This window comes from Jaculus jaculus, chromosome 8 (genome assembly GCF_020740685.1).
Source record: "Jaculus jaculus isolate mJacJac1 chromosome 8, mJacJac1.mat.Y.cur, whole genome shotgun sequence".
NCBI lineage: Eukaryota > Metazoa > Chordata > Mammalia > Rodentia > Dipodidae > Jaculus > Jaculus jaculus.
In genome coordinates this window covers 114,956,281-114,968,307 of record NC_059109.1, presented here as the reverse complement: position 1 = coordinate 114,968,307, position 12,027 = coordinate 114,956,281, and the positions used below count along the sequence as shown (strand labels likewise).

Below are 12,027 nucleotides of genomic sequence, written 5' to 3'. Positions count from 1 at the left end.
CTTTGCTTTTGTGTTTCATTTTGCCACAGCTACACGTGCCTATTTATTAAATGTGCCCTTGTGACATGATGGCTGTTGCTTTTAAAATAACTCCCCAGTGGGCTGGAGAGATGGCTTAGCGGTTAAGCGCTTGCCTGTGAAGCCTAAGGACCCCAGTTTGAGGCTCGATTCCCCAGGACCCACGTTAGCCAGATGCACAAGGGAGCACATGCGTCTGGATTTCATTTGCAGTGGCTGGAAGCTCTGGTGTGCCCATTCTCTCTTTCGCTCTCTGCCTGTCTGCCCCTCCCCCCCCGTCACTCTCAAATAAATACATAAAAAATCAACAAATTTTTTTTAATTTTAAATAACTCCCCATAGCCACAAATGTCATCAGAATTATCCTACACCATTGCAAGTGAGTGAGTTACAATTGCTTCTGAGTACTCTGCACTATTTGAATTCACACAAAGTACTTGAATGTGATGTATGTGAGCAGTGTTCTCATTGGTGCATGAGGACTTTGTGAGGCTCTTTGATGTGTTTTCAGTTGGAAACCATTGCTCTTATGTCACACCTTCTCTATGATAGACCTTAAAACTCCATATATCATAAATATCCTATGATATTATAATGATAGTATAAAATATGCAAGCAGATAAAACACAGTAAAATTTTTGAGTCCTGTGAATAAAATTGAGGTGGATTTTACCCAAGAAGATTGAGAGAGCATGTATGTGCCACCAGGGCAGTGTGAGGGTTGTATTTCTCATTCAGAATAAGATTTTGCACTTGTGAGGTACAAGCCCATTCGAAGACACGAGCCCATGCCAAACATATTAACATGTGTGAGGGCATCTATATTGTAGGAGAAACATGTGGAGTGTAGGTACTTGTGGTCATGTCTGTAATGCAAGAATGACAGAGTAAGCAATGTGAACTGGATCGTTTGTGTCCTTACAGTGAAGAGAGATTAATCATGTACATGGGCTCGAGACATGGCTTAGAGGTTAAGTGCTTGTTTGTGAAGCCTAAGGACCCCAGTTCCCCCAGGATCCACGTAAGCCAGATGCCAAGGTGGCACATGCATCTGGAGTTCCTTAACAGTGGCTGGACTCCCTGGCACACACATTTTCTCCCTCCCTCTCTCTCTCTTTCTCTCTCTCTTCCTCTCTGTCTGTCTGTCTGTTGCTCTCAAATGAATAAAAATCTTTAAGTGAATGTGTCACATTTAAAACAGCAGATAGATGTTCTTATGCTTCTCTCTCTCTTGCCTTGGTATATAGCTTTGATGATCATTCTAGATTGGTGAAGACATGCATAGTAAATCTAAACTATATATCATTTTATTTAAACCTAATATGATTTCTAGTTTTAAAACAGATTCTTTATCCCTATGTTCTGTCCATGTAAATGTTTCCCTTTTTCTCTTAGTTTGCCACAGTTGCTTCCTCCTGGTAGACAGGCTGTAAGATGACCAGAAACAGACCTGAGCTTTTGTCTTTATTAGTTATGTACATATTCATTGTGTAAACAGCACATGTTGGTACCATCCTTACCCTCATCCCTGTCCTTCTCTCTGACGGGATCCTCCTCATTGATGATGACACTTATCCCCTTGGGGATTTTGGCCATGCATTGTGGGGGTTGCCATCAGTCATGTGGAGGAGGCAATGTCTCTGTGTGTAATGTCCCAACTTGTGGCTCTAACTCTTCTGCGAATTTCCCTGAACCATATTGGGTTCATTTTAGGTCTACTTCAGTGATGAGGACTTGGGAGCCTCTGTGTCTCTGGATCTCTAGTTTGGTAGGAGTTGAGTGTCCTCTGTGTCTATCTCCTTCACCCTTGTGCTGGTACCAGGTTCACCAAGAAAATAGTACGCTTGCTCATTTCCCCAATTACTCTATGGTTTCAGCAAGGGCCCTGATGAGGTATGATGGGCTGATTTTTTCCCTCAGGTTCTACATCCATCTGACAAAAGAGAAGCAGATTCACCAGCAGAGAGTGAAGTCAGCACTGGATAAATAGGATGACCATATTAGCCTAGAGAGAATTTAATAGGTGTAGGTCCTCTTGTAGCCCAAGAATGGTGGCAGCTTGATATTGGAGAGCAAACTCGTTATTTGGATATGATTCTGTCTTGTTTCCCAGTTCCAGCTACGGGATCTGTTCCACTGAGTGGATATGTTAGCCAATCCAAGAGCAGTTCATTACCCACCAAGGTTGTATGCCACTATTGCACTTGGGTGAGCATCATGTCAGACCTGAACTTGATAACACTTTACACAGGTCTCTATTAAAGAAATGCTGTTTTGAATATCTGCTTCTCTTATGATGAAGACTTGATGATTTAGTAACAGGAAGTATGAATGTCTTTGTATTTATGCATACAAGATGTGGAAACTCTTGTTTTTCCTATTAACAGAGTATTTCTGAGCCTCTTTCTAAGAAGAAAGAAGATGGTCCTATAAGTATTTCTCAAAGAAGAAAACAAACCACACTTTCAAAAATAAAAGGTAAGAATTACACTTGATTAGGAATTGGTCTCATGCTACTTTGACCATGAAACTATTTTGAAAGCATTACAATGTAAGCACTGATAGTTAGGAAGCCTTAACAGAACAAGTTTTGTCAAAATATGCATATTCGGCCATAACTTTTGCTGCCTTTTCTTTCAGTATCATTCTGCTGCTAGTGTGTCCTTTACCACTGATTTTCATATTTTCTCCTATAGACTTACACCAACCTATTGATGTTTTAATGAATGTTTTCATTCTGAGTACACATGTTGTCATGCTGTGCACCACCAGACCATGTGTCATGTCTTGGAAAGCCATTCCTAAGCCTATCATTGAACTCTTTTAATATCCAAGGCCTGAATTTAGGAAGGTCTCCATAAATAATTGTTGAGCCAATGAAGTTCAACCACTCACACAGTGATGCAAGGATGGTTAGCAACATGAGCAGAGCTGTCCTCCTATGGGCAGAACAAAGATAAGATAGCATAATCCATTATGTTTTCTTGTATGAGACTGAAGCATTGATAGACAGAGTAGGATCCTAAAAGTTACTCTTTCTGTTTTGCTCTATTTACAAACACAGGGGAAAATTGATAGAAAAGTTGATGACAAAGTACATTTCTTTTGTTTTTTTCCTGTCTTAAGGATGTTACACTGAATAATGTAAGATGATATGTCCCTATGATGTTTCCAAAATGTACATCTTGATAATTGTACATTTAACCTGAGATGATAAGCTTATGAAGAGATCCTTGTAATCACTCTCTTTTCTGAATCATTTCAGGGATATAGATGGTACCAGTCATTTGATTACAGTTCAAAAATTAATAGAAGTGCTGGAGATATGGCTTAGTGGTTAAGTCACTTACCTGCAAAACCAAAGCATGCAGGGTCAAATCCCCAGTACCCACATAAACCAGTTGTACAAGGGGCACATGCATCTGGAGTTCATTTGCATTTGATAGGGGTGCTGACATGTCCATTCTCCCTGTGTCTATCTCCATTCTCTCTCTCATTACAAATTAAGTCATTAAATTGAAATATTCAAAAGCATTTTTAAAATGAAGATATATTTTAAAAGAAATGATGGAATCCAGGAGTGGTGGCGCACACCTTTAATCCCAGCCCTCAAGAGGCAGAGGTAGGAATATCATGGTGAGTTCAAGGCTACCCTGAGGCTACATAGTGAATTCCAGGTCAGCCTGGGCTAGAATGAAACCCTACCTTGAAAAACCAAAAAATAAAATAAAATAAAGAGAGATGATAGAGGTGGAGTCATTTAGCATTATGCTCATTACTTTAATAAAGCTTTCCTTAGATTAAGCCAAAAAACATCCAACGAATCTCAAAAGAATTATGTATTCAAGTAAGGGTCAGATTTTTTAAAAATGAAAATTACTGATACAAATTTTACTATGATTAATGGTTTTTATTTTCTACATTTTGGTGCTATTGTTTTCAGGCAATTCATTTAATTGAAATGCCCTTTTTTTCTAGAAGCTTTAGCAGTTCATACCCTGACACCAGAAATACAGAAAGCCAGTCGTGGAGACAGTGAAATGGATATACCAATGGTATGGAAAATTCTAATTTCAAAACTGAGTATATACTGTGTATTAACTTTCAATATTTACTGTAGACCTATATAAATAAATGTGTCTTGGCCTCAGAAGATAATGCATGCCATTTTAATTTTACTTTTTTTACTATCTGATTGCATGTTGATAGTGTGTTGCCAGAGCTTGCATTCAACTAGAGCCACAGATCATCTTTCAGTGGCTTTGCAATTTTGCTTTCTGATAATCTGAGCCTCCACTTGTATAAAGTCATAAAATATCATTTTTTTAAAAAATGAGTTCACGAGCTGAACAGATGGCTTTGCATTCAAGACACTTGCTTGCAAAGCCAACGGATACAGGCTCAATTCCAAGGACCCACATAAGCCAAATGCACAAGGTGGCACATGCATCTCAAGTTCATTTACAGCAGCTGAAGGCAATAGTGTGCCCATTCTCTCTACTAAATTAAAAAAAAAAAAAAAAAGAGTTCAAAACCAAGTCTGATGGCTGAGTTCCTACTAGTAACTTATGGGTAAGTAGCATGTCATGGTCCAGAATTCAAGTGAATGGGTCAATATTCCCAGTGCTCAAACTTGATGCTTTCATTAATCAGTGATTAATTCCAAAGTCAAAGGCTGAATCTTTTCTTGTAGTTTCTAGTTCACTGTGGTGTGTACATTCTCTACAAGAATATGTATTGCTTTGTATTCATTACGGTGATGGGGTCATTGCAATCAGGTTTTAAGAAATATTTCTCAGTTTGGTGTGGTGGTGCATTCAAGAATGGCAGTGTATCAATGTGAGCAACATCATTCGTGTCCTAGCAATGAAGAGAGATTAATCTCTTTGGAAGTGTACACAGCATATTTAAAACATCAAATGAATGTTTTTATGCTTCTTTCTCACTGTACAATGGTGTATAGCCTTAATGATGTTTCTAGATTTGCTAAGGCATGCATAGTCAATATAAATTATAGAACCCTTATAAAAAATATTTATATGGGGGGGAGGGAGGGAATTACCATGGGATTTTTTTTATAATCATGGAAAATGTTAATAAAAATTAAAATATATATTTATATGATTTCTAGCTTTTAAACAGTGTATATTCCATTCCAAATTTTTCATTCCCTTAAAATTTCTCTGAGAAATACTCAGACTTTTCATTTTTCACTCACTATGAAAAGGAGCTAGTACTGATTGACCTCCTCCAGTGGATCATGGCCTGTGATTGTATCTCTTCCTTTCCACATATATTCTTTTTTGTTATAGAAAGAATTATTTGTGAATTTGACCTTAATTATTAAAACTGTAGCATAGCATGTGTTCTTATCAAGGATAATATATGCATGAAATTATAAAGGTCACCTGATATGTTTTTGGAGAAAACAATGTGTGATGTTGTAAGCAATTTCTTTTATTACAGATTTTTTACCACCATCATTCTGTTGCAAGTTTTCCCTTAGTCGGCCACTTTTATTTCTTCTTGTTATGTAGGCTAAAGCATGATAGGAAACAGACTTGACTTTGATGACTTTTGTTTGTTTGTTTGTTCTTGTTTTTGTTTTCTGAGGTTGGGTCTCACTATCTCAAACTGACCTGGAATCACTATGTAGTCTCAGGGTGGCCTTGAACTCATGGTGATCTTCCTACCTCTGCCTCCCGAGTGCTAGGATTAAAAGCGTGTGCCGCCATGCCAGCCTTAATGACATTTTTATAGTTTCACGCTTGTATGAGCTCACAATCAATTTGAAAATGTTAAAATGCAACCTCTGATAGTTATGAATCCTTATCTAGAAAAATTTTTCTTTTTATGTCTTTTTTTTTTTAGTTGTATTAGTCATACAGGTAACGCAAAGCTAAATAGAAAAGAGTAAATTAGGCTAAGCATGTTAGCACATGCCTTTAATATAAGCACTTGAAAGCAGAGGTAAGAGGATTGATGTGAGTTTGAGGCCATTCTGGGACTACATTGTGAATTCCAGATCAGTCTGAATTAAACTGAGATTCTACCTTTAAAAAAAAGTAGAAAAGGAGTGAGAGAGAAATGAAGGAAGGAAGAAAGAAAGGAAATTCTATAAGAAACCTAAAATAAAGAATACTTCTGAAAAATTTAAAAAAGTGTTATTTCCTCTTTTTTTGAGGTAGGATCTTGCACTAGTGCAGGCTGACCTGGAATTCAGTATGTAGTCTCAGTGTAGCCTCAAACTCACAGCGATCCTCCTACCTCTGCCTCCCAAGAGCTGGGATTAAAGGTGTGTGGCACCACACCCAGCTTATTCCTTCAATTTAAACACAAATATAATTCACAAAATTTAAATGATCTATAAACTGAGACTAATCTTAAAAATAGTTTTATTAACTAAAGAGATAATTAGGTTAATTGTGATTAAGTCAAGATGAGAAAAGAGTTAAGAATATAGGTTATCCTTAACATCAACATTTTATTGCAGGTGGAAGAAAAACAGAAGACACACCAAAGCAATGAAATGGACATATCAGAGAAGACATATTATAGCAATGTTTCTGACACTGAAAATGATTTGACTCAACAAAGTCAGGGCAAGACATCTGAGAAACCACAAAATCTTGTTCAAATGAAAGAACATGCTAGGTAAGACTGGAAATACTTACCTTTAAATCACTATTCTTGTCCCATAAACCACATTGTAATTTAGTCTAATGTTCATGCTTAACAAATTTTATGTATTTATTATTTAATTTGATTTGATATAGGGGCTCATGCATTCCAGGAAGGTCATTAACTTACTAACCAAGGATGACTTTTATCCTTTTACCTCTACATATCAAGTACCAGGCTTTCAGGTGTGAAGCAATATGCCTGCTTTCTGCAGTGCAGAGGACTGAACCTGGGGCTTTGTCTATGCTGGACAAGCGCTCTACCAGCTGAGCTACACTTCAAGCCTCAAGGTTTTTTGTTTTTTTTTCAAGGTAGGGTCTCACTTTAGCTCAGGATGACCTGGAATTCTCTATGTAGTTTCAGGGTGGCCTTGAACTCACAGTGATCCTCCTACCTCTGCCTCCCGAGTGCTGGGATTAAAGGCATACACCACCACGCCCGGCAAGCCTCAAATTTTATCCATTACTGGGCATGTTCTGGCTTGCTTGGATGTCAGAAAAATATAATGAAATATTCCTATTTCCAAATATATTGATATATTTTATTAACGATAATAAGCTGGGTTATGAAATGTGAAGAAATTACGTTCTGATGCAGTCTTGTTCAATGAAATCTGCAAATAATTTTGGAAGGAGCTTTCAGTAACTTGTAGCAGAGTTTCAAATACATCATTTGAATTTAGCAGCTTCAGTTCCAGAACTGATGTCTTGTAACAAACCATAAAATGTTACTTGGAAACATTTACATGCATACATTTAAGTGCGTTTGTTAGATAGTGTACAATAGTTGGACATATGATATATAGTAGCTATAATGTATGCATAAAAGATATGTGGTATGCATGGTTTTTCTTTTTGTGATCCAAGAGCATGAGTGCTCCCAAAATTAACCTGATTATATAACATAGGGATTTCACCCAGGAATAAGTGTCCTTATTGTTATTTCAGTATATTTCTTAAAATCCATTAAAATGCTATAATTGTCAGCTGGATGGTCAGCATGAACTGTGACAGGTCAAACTTGCTCTTGATATTATGGAATAGAAATGGCACTTTGCCTCTATCTCTTCCTAAGAATACCCAGCCTAGTAAAAGCAGCATCCATCAAATTATAGTTAAGGAATATTTCATCATTTCTATCCCCCAAAACTTTGGAGGTCAACAAAAACAAGGAAGGTCTAAGAAAATGTCCCAACCAAAAGGAGCCTAAATGTCATGTTGAATCCTGTATTCGATCTTGGAACAGAAAAATGACATCATATTCAAACAGAAGAAATCCAGATAAAGAATCAGCTTTTGATAACAATAACCCATCGATGTTGAATTATCAATTGTTACAATTGACATCTTTGTACAAGATGTGGATAATAGGGAAATTGGATGTGTAGCATCATAGAGTTCACAAGTGAATCCAGTCAGGCTTAAGCTTTTTTTATTGTTGTTGTTTGGGAAGCTATTGCTAAATCAATGTCATTGCTCATTGCTGATCTATCAAAATTGTTTAAATTGTTAATTTAGGTAGTTCATATGTGTGTGTGGAAGATTAACCACTTGGATGCTAATTAAATGACATAAAGTATCTTTGGTCAATAAGTATAAATAGTTCTCAGTAAAGTCCTTATTAATTTACAATTCTACCAACACAGTATGAAATGGGCATTACTAAATCAATTGAGATTATTTTTATTTTTATTGTTTGGTTTTCTCAAGGAAGGGACTCACTCTAGCTCAGGCTGACCTGGAACTCCCTCTGTAGCCCAGGCTGGGCTCCAACTCACAGAAATCCTCCTCCTCTACCTCCAAAATACTGAAATTAAAGGCATGCATCATGCATCATGCCTGGCTGAGAACATTTTAAAAGTTGCAGATGTTTTTGGTAATGTGGGGAGACCACAAACAGGGCCTTACACATTTTAAGTAGCATTCTACCTTAGAGACACCAAAAATGGTTCTATTTCCCATCAATGGGCATGAAATAGAAAATAATTACTGATTATTTTATTCAACATTTTGTCATTTATATATTTAGAGCATATATCATTTAAATCTGTGTTGAAAGGACAACTTATTTATAATACTAAGTTATTAGTTACTCTCATTTCCAGTGGTGTTAAAATTTTACATTAAATACATAATAATGTAACCTAAAGTATTGTAAAGAAAAGAAATATGAAAAGCTGGGATACAGAGATTAGATGCCTTAGCCTCACCTTGGGTTATAGTTCATGGAGATAAATTGTTAGGTGTGTGCGCATGCATGATTGTGTGTGAATATGAACACACACATGCCATGGCACATGTGTGGAAGTAGCAGCCCAACTTTGGATGTCGATCTTCTCCTTCCACTTTGTTTGAGGCAGGGTCTCTCAGTTTTTACCATTGCTTTCTACAGGCAAGTTGGCCCGTGAGTGTCTGGGCGATTCTCCTGTCTCTGACTTCCTTCTTGCCCTAGGTGCACTGGGATTCCAGATGTTAGTGCCACAGTGTCCAGGTTTCTGTGGACCTGGAGATCCAGGTCCTCATGCTTGCATACAAGAATTTGATTCACTCAGCCATCTCCCCAGGTCATGCAGGTCACAGTTTGCTTACACTGTATTTATAAGCTTGTTTAGAAACTGCTCTGAAAAATGAGTTAGCATTAACATATTTTTAGCTGAGGAGTAATTATATATATGCATATATATACAAAATGTACTTTTAGTTTATTTTACTAAATATGTTCAAAGTTTCTTTTTTATATTTAGAAGTGCTAGTACATTTGCAGTCAGCAGAATGTTTTCATCATTATCTTTCAAATATATTTTGGAAATGTCTGAATTGTGACATTAAAGACATGATACTAGAAAGAAACATGCTGGAAAACTTTTCAAAATCATTAGAATAATAACTTAAGAAGAGCCAAATCACAAAATGAACTGCTTAGCTTGTAAGAAAAAGAGTTTGAATAATCCTATTCAACCTCAGGTTGGCCTTCAAACAAGAAGCTGAGCAAGGAAAAGATGTGTATATGCTTTCTGAAAATATGAAGAAACAGCTCCAGAAAATAGAAAAGAAATATGAAAAGGAAGTCAAAGTCAGGAAACAACTAGAAATGTCTCTTCGAGCTCAAGATGTGGAATTGAAGAGATGGAAGAAAACAAAGGAGGTAAGTTGATCTTTGGTAAAAGTTTGTATTTCTAAGTTTGTTTCACCAGTATGTCTCCTAATGGTTATTCAGTTCAGTATGCCGAGTCATGTTCTGATGAATGAGAAGAATATGACCTGGGAAATGCATTGTTTGAAACTTTCAACCTGCAAACATCATAAGCCTGTATTTGCAAACTGAAGACATTTATTACATCATCAGGCCCAACGAATCTTTTTTTCTATGCAAGACTGTGTTCCTTCTCTCACGATCTGCCTAAAACACCAAATTCTATGCGACCATGACACAGACACTTCTGGTGGCGATGCAGATATATCACAAGCCTGCAAACACCTGATGCATTTTCATGAGCCTCCAGTTCCTAAAGACCATAGAGATAAATGATTATTTCTCTTTTCAGATGCAGTAACTGAAACCCAGAGAGTTAATCTTCTCAAGGACACAGGACTAGTAATTGTGAAGCTGGTATTCAGACATTCTGGCACCTGTGTAGTTTGTACCTCCCACAGTCTTCTGTGGAAGACCTAGTTGTTACTAGTTAATGTTAATGTTCATCTTGATATGGCTTAGTTTACTTCTGTATGTGAAATTTCTCCAGTTAGCTACTGAGGAGGTATATTTTATGATGTTCCCCATATTACCAACATTTCCCACTTGGGTTTCTGATGCTGAGGGTGATGACACATCTCTGCCATCACAGCCCTCATGCCACTGAAGCTGGAGACAGGTGAGTTTAAGGTCAGTTAGACCACCTAGGGGGCCACTGTAACACATGGTTTTCTAACTTAAAAGAAAGGATAATATGTTTCCAGCCTAGAGCAGAATCCACAAGCTTGTCTGTGAAGGGCTAGACCATTTTCTGAGGTTGTGAGGCCATGAGGCCCTTGTTGCCACAACTCAGTTACCTGCACAGGTATAGCAGGAAAACTACTCAATGAAGGGGCTGGCATGTATTCCAGTCAAGTGATTTAAACATTTACAACTATTAGTAAGATCATTTGTAGCATATCTTTAGACACAAAAAAAATGAGAATAAAACCGATCTGAAAAAAGTATATCATGAATGAGCAAGGTTGTTTATATATTTATTTTAGCAATCTTTCAGAGAAGATAAGGATGGTGATGTAAATCAATATTAACTGTTTTTTAGAAGGGCATTGACATTCAATTGTGTCTTTATGTCACTTTCTAAAACTGAGGAAATTTGTCTGAGCTTATCACTCATGAACTCATAAGAAATGATATATTTAAGAAAGAAAGGAAGCATCTAGATTTTAAAAAATATTTTCCATAATTTTTTAAAGATTGAAGATGAAAATATAATGTTAAAGAAAAAACTTGTAGAATTTGAGCATTCGCTAAAATCAACAGCACATGATTTGAATGAGAAAATTGTTGGATTGGAAAAGAAACTACAACGGTAAGATTTTAACATTTTAAGCCTATACAGCAACTTGTTATTTTGAATTCTAATTATACTGAAACAATGTTGAAATTCCTTATTTCAATTTTTTGATTTTCCTACTTAAATAGTATGTTAGGACTTACTTCAAGAAAATGAAGGAAATTTGAAAACTTTTGAATCATTTACGCTTTTGTATTTGAAATTACCATTTTAAAAGTAATGATACTGGCTTTGGCATAGTCTATCATCTGCAATCTTCTCCACTGGCCTTGAATTCTCATTTCAGAGCACATGTTGCTCTTACTTTTCTTAGGGAATGATGTTTCTTTCAGTATCCAATACTTTAATATGTAAAATTATCTACTTTATACTATTTCAAAGCATCAAAAATCATCTTAGTTCAGCTTATATTTTCTTTCTGTCTCTTTAAGTTATATATCTTTGGGATATAATCCTTGTGCTTCGGTGTCTCCTATGAGCACTCAGGGTGGAAATGCTATTATTCTGTGTGTGTGTGTGTGTGTGTGTGTGTGTGTTGTATTTGTCTATCACCTATTCACATACTCCCATATAACTTTACCCTCTCTATATTGCATATATAACATCAAAGACTATAAATATTAAGGAAATCATTGTTATATCACGTTGCTCAGGAAGTACTGGATGGAAAAATGGTCTGTACACAATGAGCAGACATGCAGTATTTTCCCATGTGCTTTTTGCTTCTTCTGAGATAAGTTTTCACTCTGTAGCCTCGTCAAACTTGGAACACCACACTG

General features: G+C 36.6%; 1 protein-coding gene across 1 annotated transcript in view; it reads left to right on the top strand.

Annotated features, from left to right (window-relative positions):
* Positions 1–12,027, top strand: part of LOC123462788 — a 187,018-nt gene that overhangs the window by 124,919 nt on the left and 50,072 nt on the right. Inside the window, exons 83-87 of the mRNA XM_045156362.1 lie at positions 2,406–2,496; positions 3,997–4,073; positions 6,512–6,672; positions 9,663–9,843; positions 11,148–11,263. Coding sequence (XP_045012297.1) covers positions 2,406–2,496; positions 3,997–4,073; positions 6,512–6,672; positions 9,663–9,843; positions 11,148–11,263 — 626 coding nt within the window. The remainder of the gene's footprint in view (positions 1–2,405; positions 2,497–3,996; positions 4,074–6,511; positions 6,673–9,662; positions 9,844–11,147; positions 11,264–12,027) is intronic.